Consider the following 20,478-nt stretch of genomic DNA (forward strand, 5'->3'; position numbering starts at 1 on the left):
AGACAGACAGACATATAGATAGATAGATAGATAGATAGATAGATAGATAGATAGATAGATAGATAGATAGATAGATAGATAGATAAATAGATAGATAGATAGACAGACAGACAGACAGACAGATAGATAGATAGATAGATAGATAGATAGATAGATAGATAGATAGATAGATAGATAGATAGATAGATTCATATAATTTTACATAGAAATTACACATCTAAATCTCAGCTTTGCACAGACTATGCAGCAAATTTCTTGCCTGTGCCACCTACTGGTCAAAAGTTACAATGACACGCAAAAATGCCTACATACTGTATAACTACCATTATTGTCTTTTCTCTGCCAAATTTTGTCCAGTTTTCAACAGATTTCACGCACATAATTTGGACACCTGTCTAAAGCAGGTCACAGAAGTATGGTTAGCTGCAGCAGCAATGAATGTAAGCAAATGTGTGATACTTATCATATAAGCTGCTTTGTACGAATGCATGGACTGATTTGATCTAAAATGAATAAAGTGGACACCATGCAAGCTTGAGTACTTAATCATTTAAGCAAAAATAGGGATGTACACAAAATACTCATGTATAGTACAGTATGTGTTTCTGAAACCATGTCATATCACACTCAGATTTCACTCTGGCACCAATTGCTACTGGTGCTGAAATAATATATTGTGGGTTTTAAATGAATTATAATATCTAATGGGACTTGAAGGCTGACTTTGATCTGTTGTTTTTCATGCCGTGTGTAACCATATTTAATAAATCATTTGATTAATTATTTAGTATTTACTGGAGCAGTGTTGTCTTAATTAAAGGGTCTCAGAGCATTGAAGTGTGTGTGCAGAACAAAGCACTTCAAAATGACACTTCATATTTGTGCATGTGCTGTTTTCCTGATGTCAAGGATAATGAATTAAAGACTTTTGAATTAATTCAAAAAGTGATATTGTTTTAACGAGTCAGTGTAAATTCAGAAGAGACCGCACAATTCGTTGCTTGTATGTTATAGTATAGTGTTGGATCAGTGTGATTTGTGGTTAATAGCTAGACGGAGCTGGAACCAGCCAGTAAACAATGCATGGAAACATGTACAGTATCATTTAATTGATCAATAATCATTTAGCTACATATGCTTCAATTTTATGTTGAGCAACTGCTTTTCCTTCAGACAAATAATAATCTCCTTGTTTTCACATTTTTACTACCTTTCCAGTTAAGATGCACATTACCATATACAGTAACAACCTACAAGCATATATAGTTTAAAAGACCCACTTTCTTGTAAAAACATTTACAATCAAGTTTAAGCACAATATTCTTTCCTCCATTTTAATACTGTAAAGGTGATTATATTAAATATATAATAGCAGAGGGGGGCACGGTGGCTTAGTGGTTAGCACGTTCACCTCACACCTCCAGGGTTGGGGTTCGATTCCCGCCTCCGCCTTGTGTGTGTGGAGTTTGCATGTTCTCCCCGTGCCTCGGGGGTTTCCTCCAGGTACTCCGGTTTCCTCCCCCGGTCCAAACACATGCATGGTAGGTTGATTGGCATCTTTGGAAAAATTGTCCGTAGTGTGTGTGTGTGTGCCCTGCGATGGGTTGGCACTTCTGCCGTCCAGGGTGTATCCTGCCTCGATGCCCCCTGAGATAGGCACAGGCTCCCCATGACCCGAGGTAGTTCGGATAAGCGGTAGAAAATGAGTGAGTGAGTATAATAACAGAAAGATTTTACTGTAATGCAGGAAGGCAGATATAAAGATTGCATTACAACCTCAATGAATTTCGCATCATAATGTAAAGTTGTGAATACATTGTTTATTATAGCAGGAATCTTTCATTACATTTGATCCTGTTGTATGTGAGAATACAAAGCAGGAAATAAATAAATCTGGACTAACACTGGACAATTATTCAGATGTTTAATACATACAGTACTAGCACTCCAAGTTCAGATGGATGAGCACAAAATACATAAGGAATGAACATGAACACTGAAGTCAGAAAAAGAGAAGACAAAAACATGGTACACGTCATGTAAACATAAATGTGTATGGCTCATTGCACCAATCTATTTAAAAGACTCACAGCAGGCATTCAGTGTTTCTTACAGTTTGATATTTGTGCACAATCAGCAGTTTCGTTCACATAATCTAACCACAGTTTCAAGTGTATTTCGTAACTGATTATTGATTCATGAAAACTGTAAACTTGTGTAAATGACCATTTAATTTTGGTGATCTGATTTGACCCTGTGATTTCCTCTCTATCCATCTCAATTTTTCTTTCTCATCGTATCAATCCAATATTCTGTTGGGCTTATCCTTAGTGTGTCCGTTTTGTGTTATTGTAAATAAGTAACCCCATTACATATCCCCAAATTTGAGTACAATTTGCCAATATTTTTAACACTTGTAATATAAACGCAAACTACACTGTAATCCTTGGTCCTTTGAAATCAGGATATACATCTTAAAAACACATCAATTAGCAAATCTTCTGAGCATGTAGTTGTGGCTGATTCTCATACTTGAAACAGTTCATCGAAACCACACAGCCAGATGTTAAGAATGCAGCTGGATTTGACAGACCTTTCACAGGACTGAATCTTTCTGAGGCACTTGTTAAATTGCAAATACAGAGCATTGTGTCTCGTCCAGGATGGCAAACAATAATCAGGACTGAACTCAGCAGCCGTCACACCTCAGACTTCAGAGCCATCGCTGCCTTCAAAACCACTCCTCAAAGTAACTGGCTGTATGCCGCCAGAGACTGTTAGTCCCTCCTTCTTTGATCGCTTTCTCATCTCCTTTTCTGGTCTCCTCTGTGATTGCAGCATTAGAAAAAGCACGACTGCGATGAGGCCGAAGAGCACCAGCCCAAGTGAGACTCCTGCTGCCATCACTGCCTCTCCCTCACTGCCACGTCTGGCCATTTCATTCTGTACCAGGCCTTCAGCAGGAACCTCACCGGCCTGCAGTGCCTGCTGACGCTCTAAAGCGATGTGCATGATGTTGGTGCCTCGATTGTGCTCAGCACTGATTATTTCAGCAATAGCAGGCACATCCTGGTTAGAGCGCTTGGCACGAGTGTTGTGTGCTGTGAAGGAATGGTACTCCACGCTTCTTTTCCCGATGCCACGCTTCGCATTGTCTCTGGAGCGCACAGTGTAAATGGTGTGGATGTACCACTCACGGCCTGCTGCCACCTGCCAAAGAGACAAGGAGATTAAAGCTGGAATTAATGACATGTTTATCATCGTGTTACCTTTTACATCAACTCAAAGCACATTTTCCAGTAAATGTTGCTGTAGACTAATGATTCTTTTAGCATTTCAATGTCATGATTGGTGATCAGTGCAGACCTGGAATAAGGGAGCAGAGTCCAGTCTGAATCCATCTGAGCCAGGCTGCTTCACTAGAGAGAGGGCTGAGGGGTCGTCTACTGCCAGCACTGCATTGAAGTTCATATCACCAAAATGCAGAGCCTGAGTCTCCGGCTGTGCTTTGTCCTGTAAATTAAGAAGTCACACAAATACTAAAGCCTTGTCTGATATAACTTTTTGTTTTCACCCAGTTTTATCTCCAATCTGCCCATTCCCCCAGCCAGCTCTCCTATATCATGATACAGTTATCAACCAGAGAGGATGAAAGCTAGCATGTGCTTCCACCATCTTTATGAACTGTTGGGACATGTTGGGTCACACAGCATTATAACGCATTGGCAGAAAAGCTCCACCTTCCCTTTCACATATTTGAGCTCATAGAGAGACAATAGGCCAATGTTGCTCCGAATGACAGGGGAAAAAGGGTATGCCTTCCATCATAAGAATTTATGTTCAAGTGTCGTAATCTCCAGAAGAAAGTGTGAACATTTTTCCGTCATTTTTCCGAAAAAAGATCTCTGACACACACACACACACACACACACACACACACACACACACACACACACACACACACACACACACACACACACGTAGGTACATACTAAGAGTTAAATATTTATAAAATATGTATTGAATACATTAAATGTAATTACAACATTAAAACATAATTTAAATGTATATAAATATTAAATTTGTATATTTACTTAATTTAATATTTTAATAATACATTTTTATTAATTTATCACTAAAAATGATGACAGGGTATATATCGAAACAATAAAAGAAAAAAAAGAAAAAAAAAAGAAGCAAAATTCAAGCTGCTTTATATACATACAATTATTTTGAATCTGTAGAGGAGGGAAGAAGAATCTGCCAAGCAGCCAAACTCTAACTTGGTGGGGTTGTACTTGGGCACATATCCATCTGCTCCAGTGCACAAATAAACCTTCTCAATGTTACAGTGAAATGAATCCCCCAGGTTCTGCACTGGATCCACCATCACTCGGCCGTAGATGATATCACCTGCAAGAGGAAACTACTGTAAATGAAGTCAGAAATGAAATGGTTTGTGTTTTGCATTTTTGTGTGTGTTTTGACATCATTTCTATTACATATGTAGTCATTATTCTTCTAAAAGAATATGCAAATTTCCTTTCATTGTATGATGGCAGTAAAGGTGCAGTGTACCATGTTTGAAACAAATAGAGGAAAGCAAATGTTAAACAGCTGTACATCAGAAGCACAAATATTTCTGATGCCACAATAAACTAACAAATCAGAACAACCTAAATCTAGTTTGTGATGATCGCTGTAAAATATTCTCGTAATCATTGGTGTTTCCCAATAAACGTTTGAGGAATCCATTTTTGTGCTACTGACAATTTTGATTAAATGAAGTGACACCATGGATTTAATCAATATTTACAACCTATCATCCTGCACTGAAAATTCTATCTGAACAGTTATGCACAGGGATTGTTTTGATCTGAAGCCATGTTTGTTGATGAGAAATTCTGTGTGATCTCTGGTTCCAAGAGGCGGGATCCTTGGTCTTACTGACTAAAGAGAATCATGAAAGTACTGGATGTGCTGTTTAATACTGGGTCAGTCTTGTGAGAGGATTTTGATGAAGGAAGGATGAAAGAACCTTTAATATCTTTTATCAGTATGATTTTGCTGAAAACAATTTATTTTAGGAATAAAAAAAAAATGCTGGGTTACCAAAGTAAATGACATGCATGCCAAAATTTGACAGTGATGTAGTTCATGCACTGCAGATGGTGTTACTACAGTCAGCTTAGAGACACGTTCAGTTGACGCTAAATGTGGAGGAATTGTAACATCTTAGTGCAATTACTGCACAAAATGATGTACATACAGTCCCCTCCAAAAGCACTGAAGTAACAAAGCAATTACTTTTTTGTTGTAAAACATTGAAGACATTTGTGTTATTTTATTAAAAGATAAATATACTGTATGAACCGTTGTATCACTTGTACTTCTTTCAAGTTGTTTTATGTTTTGAAGGGTTGCTCTCTCTTCAGTCTCTTCTTCAGGAGATGAAATACTGATTAATGGGGTTCAGGTCGGGTCTGTTTTAGACTAAATCCTTCCACTTCTTTCACCTGATGAATCCCTTGTCGGTGTTGTGTTGGCAGTGTGTTTGGATCATTGTTTTTCTGCACGATGAAGTTCCTCACCGTTAGATATGATGTACTTCTCTGTAAACCGGAAAGCATAATCTCCCCCCCCACACACACACACAGCTTACAGTGGTGCTGTCATCAACTACCACTTTCCTTTGTTCACCTGTGTGATCACTGTTAGATTTAAATGATCAATCTAACAGGGCACACCAGGAGGAACAAGAGACACCTGTCGGTCACGTAATCCAATATTTTTATGACTTGCATGTGTGGTTCAATGAAAATGTGCCATGTTCCAAGCTGTTTAACACATTTAGATAATAATACAATCGATAATGAAAGCTGAAATTCTGATCTCTCGTCACATTCAACTTTTGATCCTCAAATGTCTTCAAGTATTGTGCTTGTTGTTCCTATGCCTTTAGAGAGACTGTATAATCAGCTGTGCTCCATGTGTGAAGTTAATCATCCATGAATAAGCAGCTGGAAACATTCTAAAAATAGGTATGTTGCGAGTGTGTATGTTCTTGAGGACATACCCTCTGAGAACGCTGTATCACTCTCCTGTCCAAAGCCCATAGATCCATCAGAGAGCCACACAGATCTCTTTGACAGCAAGAACATCTGTGTATTCAGACTGAACTCCACAGCGACAGGATCGCTTACCTACCGATAGAAAAAAGAATAAATATTTACAATTGAAATGGCGCTTTGCATTTGTTTTCTTAGTTGATAACTTTTATTTTTGACATTTTGTATATTTATGTAATGTATTTTTAACAAACGTTATAATTCATGTACATTAAATGATTTTAATTTAATTTAATAAACCAAGAAGATATTTACAGAATGTAGCAGTGACAAGAAAATATATCAGCATGAGAACAATAATAAACTCACTGGTGTCAGTATTTGTGGTTAACATAGTGCTGTGTGTTATCATGAGAATGAAATTTGTATTAAATATCTCTATAATGTAGAATTAAGATGTCCCTTTACTGGAAAAATAAGGTACAAACATTTTCAAGCCTGACAATGCTCCTGGGCACAAGGCAAAGTCAATGAAAACATGGCTTGCCAAGGCTGCTGACCTCAACCCCACTGAACAGCTTTGGGATGAACTGAAACACTAACTACACCCCTCTTCACCTGACCTCACACTTCACTAATTCTCTAACATCCTTAGACATTCTCACTAATGCTCTTGTGGCTGAATAGAGAAATCCCCACAGCCATGATCCTAAGTCTAGTGGAAATCCTCCCCAGAAGGGTGGAGATTATTCTAACAGCCAAGAAGGACTAAATCTGAAATAGGATTATGTGTGGTGCTCAAAAGTCTGCAAATTGTAGCCTAAATTTAGTGTATTTCTTGGTTTTTACCTGCTGGAACCTGATGTCCAGGTCAAAAGTGACTGGCTCTCTGGGGTCACACACCGCAGGAACAGAGTACTCGATGTTTATGGCCGTGGTGCAGGGGATTAGCTTTACCGTGTAGGTACCAGAATAATCACGCACCTTGGTGACACATAAACCAAAAACAGCCAGAAAAATAGATTATTATATTACAGGATTATAGTTGTGTACGGATTACCCATATTCAATCAATTTCTATTGATTATGTCTAAAGACTCCTTTATTGTACGAACAAATCATGCTATGCTTAACATCCTGTAAAGGAGTTCTTACTGAGTGAAATAAAAGAATGTTGAATTATAAAGCTAAGTGATAAAACTTTGTGTATTAGTCATTAGTCAACACTCACAGCAAAGTCTGATGTGAATGTCCACTGCTGCACGGGCTGGTTGTAGGTGGGTTCCGTTCTGACCAAGGAAAGGTTAAAGGTTAACCCTGGGTGGGCTGTACTCGTGACCATTGATGTCAAAGAAGATGCTGGAGAAAAGAACCAAAGATAAAGCCACAGCCTTAGGCAGAGAAAAGCTTTGAAGTGGGACACAAAAGATGCAAGCAGCTACAAGTACTTATGAAGAGACTAATTAAGACAGTCATTCACAGACGCTCTTAGATTTGCTGATAATAGCAAACAACAATAAACTCCTCCTAGTCTTTTCATTCATTTTTCTGTGTTCATCTGACAATCAGGATAAGTTTCATCATGAGATGAAGAAATGTTAGATTTCTTCCACTTTGAGTAAATGAATTAAATGTCAAAGACCTCAGGAGACAAAGTAAGATAATGATTTAAAACTATATCTTCATCTGGTTATTTTGTTGATATCAATTCTTCTTTGGAAAATGCACATAATCTTGCAAAGTAAAAGTTTATTTAACAATTTTTATTAATTCAATACTAAATGTAATTAAAATCTCACCATAGTGTAAGGCCACAAACAGCCCGCGAAAGTGAGCCTCTGTGCGGAAGTTGACCACCAGACGGCCCAGATCATTAATCCTCATACTGGCTGGGTAAAGAGCTCCTACATAAACACAGTACATCACATGAACAGATCAGCACAATGTAAGTTTGAGGTAATGTAATTTAATCCAGATCCACTTACATTCTTTTAACCACATTTACTGAAAAAAATAATAATAGAGAAAATCAACCAATGTGTATATATTACAGAAACCATGGAAACTTCACCGCCATCATTTCTGCAAATTTTCCATCCTGCATATGATTTTTTAATAATGTAAATCTAAGAGACTGTAATAAGGCAGACATCAGGTTTAGGATTTATAGGTAGTAAATAATGAAAAACACTAAATAAAACATTATTACAGCAAAAAAAAAACAAAAAAAACAACTCTTTTTTTTTTAATAGATGACACACACACCCACACCCACACACACCCCTAGACTTGCCTTGCAGTTCAGCTTGAGGAGGGCTACCGACGCCGTCCTTCCACAGGATGGCAGTGTCGTAAACAAAAGTAAGCCTCAGTTCAGACTGTAGGTCAAAGTGCTGCCAGCCACTGGAGCCCACAGGTGAGTGAAACACATAGGAGACATGGAGGGGGACACGCAGAGTCACATAGGACTGCACCAGATTTAGCACCTACAGAACAGAAACAGCAGGAATGGGAAATCAACACTAGAGCACAAAGAAAAGAGACTCTTCACTCTCTAAGACCTTTTATTAAAGGAGGACACAATCTTTACTTCGAAGAGAGTCACAATCCTTGAATGTGTATAGAACAGAGATTCATGTCTGACCTTTATTATATGCCACAGATTAACTCCATACTTCATATCTTCTAAAATGTAGAAATAAGTCTGAAAATTATTTGTGCCAAGGCACATTCTTGTTAGATTTTTTTTGTGACCTTTTTAAGACAAACCTTTATTCTGAATCCTGATATTTTAACCATACCCTTGAACTAAACTAAAGATTTTGCAAGGATCATGCGGTACATTCTGCAGCAATGAATTCTTTTGCAATTATGGCATATTATAGATTAATAAATGACACAGAATCTATTAAATAATACAGAAATACAACAACAACAACAACAACAAAAAAACATAAATAAAATGTCCGTGGTCCCTTTAGTTACTTTTTTATATGAGATAAACTCAAAATCACTCTGATCCTCCACTAGAGTGCTCTAGTAATCAGCATTTTGCCACCTACTAAGTCTTAAAAATAAATAAATAAATAGTTTCACAGCCTCTGTGTTGTCAGAAAAAAGATTTCTGCCTCAAGACATAATCTAGGCTTGATTGGAAGAAACATTTCTCTCTCATTTACATAGCCAATTACAATCAAAGGACCATGCAGTGAAAATCGGGCCTGATGCTAATGAGGATGGCCCCAACACCTGCAAGCGCAGAATTATTCAAGGAAGGAATGAAAATCTTCATGAAATACGTCTGTACTTCTCAGTGCAAAAGAACATGAATATGACAATAACATACTGCACTAAATCAGGTAACATGGCACAAGATCCTTAGAAACAGAATTATGCTGTGAATCCTGTTGCTCTGGATTAGCAGAGGAAAAAAGATTTATATTATACTTACTTATACTTATTATATTTACTTACTAAAATGAAGTTACATTTACTGTATCTGGCACGTGCCGATTTTCTATGTTATACAGTATGTTTTCCACACAGAGAGCTACGGTGCACTATATACAGCTAGGAAGATGCAAAAAGAATACTTAAGTGAGCACTTGAAAAAGGGCAGTGGGACACAAAACTGACTCTGACAATAGCAGCAAAGCAGTTGCTTGGCTACAAGAATGTCTTTTCTTTTACTGGAAACTGGAATTATAAGCTCTGAATAAAACGACAAAATTAGATTTTTTTTTCTCTCTCCCCCCCATGAGGGAATTGAGAAAAATGAACAGAGTGCACCGTGAATAAATCTGCCATTTTAATGTAAGAGTTATTAACTCTGTTATTCATAGAGTGGACAAAGCACTAGCCCCTGCACCTGGGACATGCAGATTACATACTATATATGAGCAATTGGTTTTTCATTCACAACTGTCCGGCAGCAGGTTCAGTACACTGTTGTCATAACAGGCACTAAAGGTTTTTATCCTTATCCTTTTATCCTTTTTTATTCACTTGAAACAAAAATCTCTACACTACATTATTCTATTTTGCATAAGAAAACCTGTTGTTTGACGTTTTTATTTAAGCAAGACACTTCAATTGATTTAGATATTATTTGTTAGTTAAAAGCACCTGGATGCTGTGGGATGTGCTGCTTTTTCAAGATCTGCCACCTGCTGCATGATGCCCACAAACATGGATGCTGTATGTACAATCTTTCTTGACTTAGAATTATAACAGAATGGAAAAATAGTGGAATGGGGAGTGGAGGGGTTGTATAAGGTAAGAAAAACACTTAACACTACTGCTAACACTCAGTCACCTGGCACCTGGGTATGAGCTAATCAGACTCAAATAACGTGGCAAATAACATGCGGCAAATAGCAGCTCATACCCAAAACACTAGCGAAAGACTTTGTCTTTTTGCTTAGGTTAAAAACATGATATTCTTCATCACCAGAGATATCATCGCCATAAAGTCACCCTTCACAATGAATCATCATGCGGATTAATGCACATACAGTAATTAGCTTGGCATACTTTGGAGTTAAAGGCAAGGCAGGATTTTATAAACTGAGCTCAGCATCAAGCAGCAAGTTATCAGATTTACACTACATGGGTCAAAAATACCAGCAATTTACCAGCTGAAAATGTGAGATAATGGAAACCTGATTGTCCTTTTTAAGAGCTGTGTATAAATGGATTTGTGCAACAATAACAGCAGATAAAAATCTCTTGCTTAGTTCTTCACCCAGCAGCTCGATATTAAACAGATTGAAGACCGTAAGTTCCTTACAGTTTAAATTTATAAAATAGTCACTCAAAGTAGGTTTTCAGTTACAGAAGAATTGTGGATTATGTGAATAATGGCCTTGAATCTTATGTATACAGAAATAGTTATATATATTGATTACCAGTCATTATAACTTTTTTAAAAACATAGCAACTGATGAATTATCTTAATTGAGATTTAATTGTTTTAGACTTAAGAGTAGACTTAAAGTGCTGACCTGCCCGTCAGTCCCGATGTTCCCACCGCAGTCTGTGAGCAGCTCAGACATGTCATAATAGTTTACAAACTCCCACAGACAGGCCTCAAGGTTAAGGTTCTTGTAGAAGCGTAGCGTGTTCAGGCCTCTCATGGTAGAGTTGTATTGGTAAGGAGCGCTCTCTCCCATTTGTTCCACGCTCTTGGTGGCCTTTGTAAGGAAGCCGTGGCGTGTGGGAACCTCGTCCACGTCCAGCAGGTTGGAGCACCGGTGGTTGCCTACACGGCTGCCATCTGGACTCAGGGTCAGCTCGAAGTTGGAAAGAGTACGAGTTGAGAGCACTGGGAGCATGCCTAATCCCGACAGAAAACCACCAACATTAACATAGTTATAAATAGTAATCATTTTGTCAGTATTACAAAATGCCATGTGTGGAACGCCATTCCTCTCAGAGTGCATTTGCTGTTCATGCCAATTGTTCCCTGTTATCAAGGAGATGTAAATCTACTGGTCATGCACATTGTTCTTTACACTTTATATCCATGTGTGATCAGTTCCCTGATTTTCTTTCCCAAGTGTCATTACTTCAGAATATAAATTTGCTTTTAAATTTGCCTGCCTCTCCGTGTTCGGACCCCTGCTATAATGGACCTTAATTTTGCTGCATGGAAATTTCTTAATAAAGACAACATTCCTGCATCCAATAATAAATCCGTTGCCTTACAACATTACATCTAGATGTTCGAACTTCCCCAGCATTGAAGGCCACCAGTGTTACACAAACACACTTTATTTGGCCCATGTATGCTTGATAATGTACTGTTGAGTCAAATCATAAACCTTAGAAAATGGTAATTACATAAAACACAATGCACTGGATCCCCAGGACTGGAAAAAAAAATGCTTTGGTGTATTTTTTTTTTATGTATGATCCATGTAGCTCAGCTCTTTCAACAAAAGGCTGGAAAAATGCTTTGTCAGATTATTTTAACAGTCTCTTAAAATCTTTTCTCACCAGGTAGATTTATCGTGTCACTTTATGGCCAAAGTTACATACAAATTGCAAGCATTGCTGGTTGCCATGGTATTATAAAGTACTGAACAACTGTAAAGTAGAAAGGTGTAATAAAGTAGAATTATACTCGCTATTTATAGGTGCAGTTTCTCCTGTGGCCTAGATTACAGCCTTGAAATGTGTGAAAAAGTAACAGATGTTGCGTTGATGTTTCTTAATTATGATAATGTGGTCTCTGAATTTTCCGGATGTCTCCAAATAAGCATTAAAACAACACGAGGGAAGGCATTTGCTTGGAACTGCTATTATATATGTGCTTACCTTCCCAAGCAATGAAACACAAATCCAATATTAATACCTGGTTATTCCTGTGGGATCTGTGAAAGAACAAACTGATGTGCAGCTTGGCAAACAAAGCTCTCTTCAAAGGTATCAGACAACTGCTCACCATCTGTGTGGGGCAATGTGACACTAAGCTTGATGAGGTTGGCATGTTCTGGGTCCTCGGTGCCGGTGTAGTGGAGCTTAGCAGAGAAAGGCTCAGCACCTACTGTTCCCACTTTACGAGGGTGACACATTCCTGCAGAGGAATATCAAACAAAGTGATTAGTACAGTGAAGTCATACTGAAGTCCTTTGGGTAGCCTACAGCTGTGCGGTAATCAGCTGAAAGCAAAGCATCAAGACCCTAAAACCCCAAGATCACTATTCCTTGATTTGCTTTAATTGTATATTATTTATCAGTCAATCAAATACACAGTTGAAACGGTGTGCATGAAGATCTTCAAGTAATTTGTGTGAATTCAAACTATGAGGCTACAAAGATGAAATTAAAGAAAAAATGCAAATTAAACATTTTAGCACAAGTTAAACATAAAAATAATAACAGGAAAACAATCTCACTCTAGACACTATTTCTGTTGAGAATGCTAATTACCAAATAACACTGTCTGTCAATCTTTAAAACTCTACTGATACCTCAAGATCCGGACAAAATGCTGACAGACTCGTCTGTTGAACCCACCATATTTTTTACTTGATTCTTGATTACAGAGTATTTACTTAGGGATGTGGATTTTTGTCAAGTGGTTAGTATTGAACCCATAAACCTATCTAAAAACCTGTGGTGTGAACTAGAAGACTGAAATATCCTGGTATAAAGCAGAATTCATAATGCTATCAAGCCACATAAGAGCCCCTGAAACACCAGCGTGTACTGTAGTTCTAATAACTCTTGATGAAGTTCATACGCTGGTTTGCTCATAAGCATCAGGGGATTGCACATTAGGTCACTCAGCTGTATATCAGCTATGCAAAATGTTCTCATTGCCTTTGTAGAGTTCAATTTTCTTTGGCATACTAATAGCAAGTTTGGAGTGACCATCTATCCATATTATGAACCGCTTATCCTATATAGGGTCACAGGGAACCTGAAGCCAATCACAGTTTTTTGTTTTGTGGTGTTTTGTGTGGTTATTTTAGATGTTGTTATGATAGCACTTTTGCTGAAACTGACAAACTGACTGGCTTTATCACAGACAGATAAACAAAGGCATGTCTAACACAGCTCAAAAACTGCTGCTAGCTAAAAAAAAGCTGCTAGACCCAGTGCTGGATGTTGTCGACTCTCAAGGCTATGAGTGGTTATTAATCTTATCCCACCCCAATAAAAATCTACATGAACCTCTGTTGCAATTGAGTTCAAATCTCGGTAAATTTCCAAATGTTTTAGATACGTGACAATGTTATAGTCCTAATTGTACTTAATGTACACCTGCTCATTTATGCAGTTCAGTATTAAATCAGCCAGTCACTGTGGCAGTAGCGCAATACATATCATATGTCCAGTTCAAGATACCAGAGTCTTTTCCTGAGATATACTTTAATACTGAGATGCTTTAATACTCACTGTTGTAAATCTGTGCTATTTTCTTGTAACCTCTCTACTCATTTACAAAGCATTTACACCCACAGAATTGTCAATCACTCACTGTATTTTATTTGTATTTTTTGCACCATTCTGGGTAAACTCTAAAGACTGTAATGTTTGATCAGCAAATCCCAGGAGATCAGCAGTTTCCATAACTGAAATGTTTGATGTAAACATTAATGAAAACTCTTGAACTGTATCTGAATTGTTGTATACATTGTGTTGCTGCCACCTGATTGGCTGATTGGTTAACTGAAGAAATGAGTACGTGTACAGGTGTTCCTATTAAAGTGGACAATTAGGGTATTTTAAATGCATTAACTGACTTGCCCAGATCAGCATTTGACCTCTTGTTTAACTTATGCAGTCATGGATATTTGATGCAATTGTTTTGCTCATTGAAGGGAAACAATAATTACTGTATATATATAGCATTGTACATACTACCTAGGAAATACTACTTGCAGAAGAGTATATTGTTTCACCTCTAGCTCCAGTAACACTGTATAGAAATGATCAGGAAGTTTGCATGTTGCCTAACCCTCTTCCATGCTTATGGAAACGATGGGGCTGCTGAGCTCCAGCCCTTCATCCCCGTTGGCGTTAACGGCACGAGCGGCGCACTGGACCCGTGAGCCCGCTTGGAAGTAGATGGAGTCCAGCGTGATCATCTTCGTGGAGGTGAAAAAGGTGTCAATATCCACTTCCCTCATTGGGCTGGTGACACCGTCTGGCCCAGTGGGGGCACTGACAAGCCAGCGATAGCGTGTTAGCGTGTCATTGATGTGTTCACTTGCACAAATCGAGCCCGTTTTCTCATATTCTGGGTGCTTATTGTTGCATGCCTAGAGAAGAAGAAAAAGATTAGAAGTGCTGAATTGCAGCTGACTATACTCAGAAGGAATGTATGAATGTGTGTATGTGCAGGTGCCCTGCAAAAGACCAGCAACGCTTTTAAATTGAGCAATATTGTTTTGAATGGAATTGAATGCCGATCCTTGATTTTGCTGCGCAACCCTCCATCATCAGCACACGGCATTAATTTATAACCACAGAAAAGCGACGGTGAGCAAATACGGGCGAGAGGGGAGAGGGGAAAGGGACCCAAAAAAAAAACCAACCCTGGCCTGCCCCCAAACAAAACAATAATAACACCAGATTCAAACAGCAAATAATGCTTCCTTAGCACGACTATAAAATTCTGAATCTGGAAGACGGTTTGCCTCGCATCCAAAGGGGCTTCATCAGTTCTAATCAAAAACCCACATTCCACACTCACTATTATTAAGACTTTGATTACATTGTATTTGCAATGAATAATGAATAATTTGTGCTAATTAGTTATGTTGGAGTTAGTTAATTAGTTGATTACAATAGAGTCACAATATAGTTGAAACACTCAATAAAAGTCCTTCTCTTGACTTACCATTCATTCAAATTGATTAAATCACTTGGAAAAAATCTTCACAGGCATTAAGACTGAAGATACAGTCTTAATCAAACATGGACAAATAAATTCACCTCACATGCACTGATGAACAGATAATGAGGTTTTTGGGGTACTGCAAATACTAATTCTTTATTTGGTCGATTGTCTTTTCCTCACAGTCCCTTGTGAATTTACCAGAAACCAATTAACCCACCATGCAACTGCCCACACAAAGCATCCTTAATCATAATTAATAATAATAATACTGAATATCCTTATTACTGTTTAACACAATCTATACAAACATTTGTGAGGCTTCTGCATTCTCTTTCTTTTGCTTTAGAAAGCATATAATTTGTAACTAGGTATTGAATGACTTTAATATAAGAATTTTTGCAGTTTGCTTGCTGGTGTTAAGAAGAGCAAGGATTTGCCTGTTCCTTTGTACTTCAAGGGTGCTTTTAAGAACAGTGCATATATAATAACCTTGATGGTTAGTCTTTGAAATTTTTAATAAAAACATGTTGCACCCTAACTATAGTGCATATTATACTAGAACAGGATGTGCATGGACTATACTGAGCCTTGGCTTTAGAAGTATTCAGTACACAATTATTATTGTTTTAAATAAGTGCTAAAAAATATAGCAACATTGGGCATCCTTTAGCATTTTATAGACTGTTATTTGTATGACTGAAAGACATACCGTCACACAGACCACAGGATAACCGGCTGGTGGGTGGGCATTGTGTACGGTCCTTCTGACATCATAGTGCAGCAGAGACATGACATGTGGCAGTGAGGGGAATGTGACGTCAGCCATGCTGTTGGTCTCTTCAATGTACACTATGGCCTTGGCCATCTATCAGTAAAAGAAAGAATTAATAAGGCATTGTAGCATGATGCTCCATTATTCATTACTATGAAGACATCTGACAGCTGTGATGTATGTAATTAAACTATCCAATTAAATCAAAAAAGCAAGGTGTTTTCAAATATTAGACAGGCAGCATGGTAACCATAAGCTTGTGCTGCCAGTTGAAATGTTTAATGCGTAGAGATGTCTAATACAGATACTCCAAGGTGTAACAAGCAGACAAACATCACTATACCTGGATCTCAGCCACCATGTTTTCATCAGGTTTGAGGTGGATGGTGAAGGCTTCTCTCATTTCTCTGGCTCCATCAAACAGGACCTCCACCTCCACAAAATGTTCTGTTTCACCTTCATTAAATTCAACATCTGCATATGACAACACACACAGATGTCAGCTTCTTCAGTGTGGGTCAAAATATAAAGAAATGTGGGGAATCTCTGCAAAACCTCTTCTGTATGTTTATGCCAAGGGGCAGAGATGATTTCTTTAGTCCTTGCTCTCTTTGGACTACATAATAAAAAAACAAATAACCCTGTGCTAATGCTAAAAAAATTATTTAGATGTTATTTAACCTCAGGCTGAGCTTATTTGTAGCTAGTTAGAAATGTATATAGTTTTGATTTGATCAATGCCATCCAGCAACCCTACAAACATTATTAACACAATCATAAATCTTTAAGCATGCTGTTTTAATGTAACTACTTATCCCGGCTCAGATATTATCCAGATATAAAGGCTAAGAAAGAGAGAAATGTAGCTTGTCTCTGCAGAGCACTGTGAGCTTCCTCACCCTGAGAGATGGGGTGATAGTCTTCTCCTGACACAGCCGAACCGTCTTTAGTGTGTACTCTCACCACGGACACTTTGGAGGAATCACCCAGTCGGAGCACAGAGATCCGCACAACGCTCACCTTCCCAAACTCTTTTGGCTCATTCACACTCAACTTTGTCTCAGCAAACTTGATAATCGGCTCTAAGAAAGAGGTGACATTTCAGTGAATTATTGAATTATGAATTTTTTTTGTTTGTATCCAATAAACTAATAAAAGATATCTATATGTTTTACTGAACCAGAACTTGAATTTCAAAAGGACACACTGTACGATACAACGATTTTTATCTCTGCGATGCTACACACTGTTACACCTAACATTTCGATCCTGAATTTACAACACCGTATTGAACACTAAAGGAAATATTGACTGCTGCTGACTGCTGCTGTAGCTATGTAGATAGTTACATATTGTTCTAGTACTCTACAATAGTAGTCTGTCTTTCTTTGTATCTAAAAAGGCCTACAAACAACATCCATTTTACTTTACATTTAAAAATGTAATGGTCGTTTTGGTTTAAATGTGGAAAAATGTTGAAATGATGTTCCTTCCAGCTCATGTGAAGAATTTGCAAATCCACAAAAGAAATAAAAATCGAACAGTTTTTTTCTTTCTTACTGTCAGCACGGTCTTTAATCTTGATGATGGTTTCATTTTTTGTGCCTATTGATGCTCCATACAGGGAGTCACTTGTAGCACTCCCGAGCACAAGCCTCATCTCTTCCTCTTCTTCATATATTGAGTCGTCCACTAACGTTAAAACGCAAGGCTTCTCCGTATCACCTAGAGAGAATGAGATCAGAGTGTTCCACCCCTTTCACATGTATAAATCAGACATTGAAATGCACTGGAACACCATGAAATAGACCTATGAATGAGATTATTTATACAATTAGAGATAAAATGAGACAAAGTCAACATTTCTTAATCAGCTGCTAATAACGACTTCATCTTATCATCTGCTTCGTGTCTAATTAAAACGAATGCATATCTGACCCAGCAGCTGTCTATAAAGTTACAGTTTTAAATGCAGTCGTTTTCATTTGGGAAATGTTTAGTTCTTCCACATTGCTTTTGTAAAGCAAAATTCAGAAGGTTATACAGGATGTAATTGTGACCTCACACGTGCAGTCTGTAAAACGCCACTGCTATGTCATGCTTATCCTTTCTATCAACCCTAGTGTCCCACGTGTAGTAAACAGCCAACTGATCAATTCATAGGACCATGATTACATACGTAACTTTACATTCTAATTCTTTTGTTTAGATGTTCCGGGATGGATTCATTTAATACCACTGGAGGCTGGGTAGTTGTCATGAGGGGTCATATTAAGCCCTAATAATGCACCTCACCAGATGATTAAAAAGACAGCACTCACAGATATTGTTTACCAAACCAAAATAAAGTGAATATCAGCACAAGATAATATGCCTAGTCTGCCACACTCTTGTGAAAAACGTCCATACTGCATACAACTGCTATGTACAGTATAATGTGTCTGACATTTTGTAAACAATATGCTGGGGTTGCTTTCAGGGACCATACACCCAATTTCATGGTGCGTGTTCTGCTGTGCCACAGTGACCCGATCAGTGAAAAAATGTCTGCAGTGATGTGCAGTGGTCATGGAAGACATGGTGCATATACTATGCATTGCTGATTGCATAGGATGTTGAATGCTACATGCTGTTGTCATCCATAACAATTCAACAATTCATTCCAATTTTCGATTTGGCCAATCATGTTCCAAATCAGGCTGGTCCAATGCCTTTGACTCTACCCTGTCCGTGATCCACACTAGTTATCTGACTATACACAAACAGATTGACTTCTACTTTGCCATAGGTGTTTCAAATCGAACCACCACTTTTGGGTTTGTTAATCTATGGCATTGCCTTGCTGTGATTGTACAGACAGATTGTATCGGACTGACAGCTTCACAGCTCGAAGACACATCTGAAACCTAGGTTTATATTTACAGCATTAACCATGATGCTTGAATTGTGCTCATTTAAATGTTAAGTGAAGATGTAGATGAGTGTTTGTTTAAAGACAGACAGTGTCTCAGCTGCTTGGACAGCCACCACCTGGTGCCAGGACAGTAAAAAGTCTTGATGCATGTCTTCCCTGTACCCTGAGAGATAGTAGGTCAAGTCAGGCTGAGCTAGAGGTTTGATAAAACTGTGGTGCAAATTTGATTGAAGACCATACGACTAAGTCTGTCTGTCAGATTTTTACAAAAAATTCATTAAATCCCTTTCAGAAGAAAAGGTGCTGTAATAAGCTCTCAGCACTCCTAAGCTGTGCAAAAAGCAAAAACAAAGAAAAAGAAAATTACAACGATCATGGGAAAAAAAAAAAAAAAAAAACAAAAAGCTGAAGATATTTATAAAAATTTATAAACATTTAAAAAACCTTTAGGAAAATTATTTCTAAATAAAAAGTATAATTTATATTTTCTTTACATACTTACACATTCAAATTAAACAGTTTAAATACTGTTTAAATGAAAAAAATAATAATAAGGTTTTCATAGTGAAATTTGACTATTCAGACAAGTAACACAGCACAGTATTCCTAATAACCAGTTATAAACTGTATTACTTCCTGTTAAGGTTGGTCATGTGTTTGTCTTTTAAATAAAACCATCTAAACAGGTGGCCAAACTCATCTCCTCACACATGCTGTGTTGTCTGCATTTACCTGGTAAGAAGGTGATGATTGACGCATCAGTGTTGGGTCTCTCTTCGAAGTCACTGGCCACCTGAGCAGATCCCTGGCGTGTGTAACAACGCACAGTGGATCGGTGTGTGATATCTCCACTGCGCTGGACAATAGCAGTGAGACGTCTATCGCTCTCTTCTCCAGTCAGAAGAGGATGTTTAAACTGCATCTTTGGTACTGTAAAATTTATTGACTGATAAGGAATTCAATCTATAAACCAAAACATGTAGATATACAACGGTGTCCACAGTGGGTGTGTAATTGTACACTAACGGTCAGAGATGGAATCGTTGATTAAGACGGTGGCTTTTGCTGGCTCTCCCAGAATCCCATTCGAGGGCAAGCGCAGAACAAGCTCGAATTTCTCGGTGCCCTCAAGCAGCGGCTGGCCGAGATCATCCAGAATTGTGACTCGAACGGTTTGCATGTTCACTCCTGGGGCAAAGTCTAAATTCTTACTGATTCCCACGTAGTCCACTCCAGCTAGAAGAAAAAAGTGAAGAAAGAGACACATAACATTATATTTATTAACTAAAAGCTAAACACTATTGATCAAAGTAACATCAGACAAACAGGTTCCTTAGCTCACTGATACTCTATAATCTTCTTTCAGCAGGGA

At 38.0% G+C, this 20,478-nt stretch overlaps 1 protein-coding gene across 1 annotated transcript in view; it reads right to left on the bottom strand.

The window, feature by feature from the left end:
- Positions 1-1,805: 1,805 nt before the first annotated feature.
- The window catches only part of frem2a (FRAS1 related extracellular matrix 2a), a 56,849-nt gene continuing 38,176 nt past the window's right edge, over positions 1,806-20,478 (bottom strand). Inside the window, exons 8-24 of the mRNA XM_047805229.1 lie at positions 20,133-20,342; positions 19,839-20,036; positions 17,753-17,917; positions 17,092-17,274; positions 16,536-16,666; positions 16,130-16,285; positions 14,536-14,839; positions 12,514-12,645; positions 11,072-11,403; positions 8,362-8,554; positions 7,868-7,972; positions 7,300-7,427; positions 6,918-7,052; positions 6,077-6,203; positions 4,226-4,413; positions 3,367-3,513; positions 1,806-3,210 (exon numbers count right to left, since the gene is read on the bottom strand). Coding sequence (XP_047661185.1) covers positions 2,707-3,210; positions 3,367-3,513; positions 4,226-4,413; positions 6,077-6,203; positions 6,918-7,052; positions 7,300-7,427; positions 7,868-7,972; positions 8,362-8,554; positions 11,072-11,403; positions 12,514-12,645; positions 14,536-14,839; positions 16,130-16,285; positions 16,536-16,666; positions 17,092-17,274; positions 17,753-17,917; positions 19,839-20,036; positions 20,133-20,342 — 3,338 coding nt within the window. The 3' untranslated portion in view covers positions 1,806-2,706. The remainder of the gene's footprint in view (positions 3,211-3,366; positions 3,514-4,225; positions 4,414-6,076; positions 6,204-6,917; positions 7,053-7,299; positions 7,428-7,867; positions 7,973-8,361; positions 8,555-11,071; positions 11,404-12,513; positions 12,646-14,535; positions 14,840-16,129; positions 16,286-16,535; positions 16,667-17,091; positions 17,275-17,752; positions 17,918-19,838; positions 20,037-20,132; positions 20,343-20,478) is intronic.

This window comes from Tachysurus fulvidraco, chromosome 20 (assembly GCF_022655615.1).
Source record: "Tachysurus fulvidraco isolate hzauxx_2018 chromosome 20, HZAU_PFXX_2.0, whole genome shotgun sequence".
Lineage (NCBI taxonomy): Eukaryota > Metazoa > Chordata > Actinopteri > Siluriformes > Bagridae > Tachysurus > Tachysurus fulvidraco.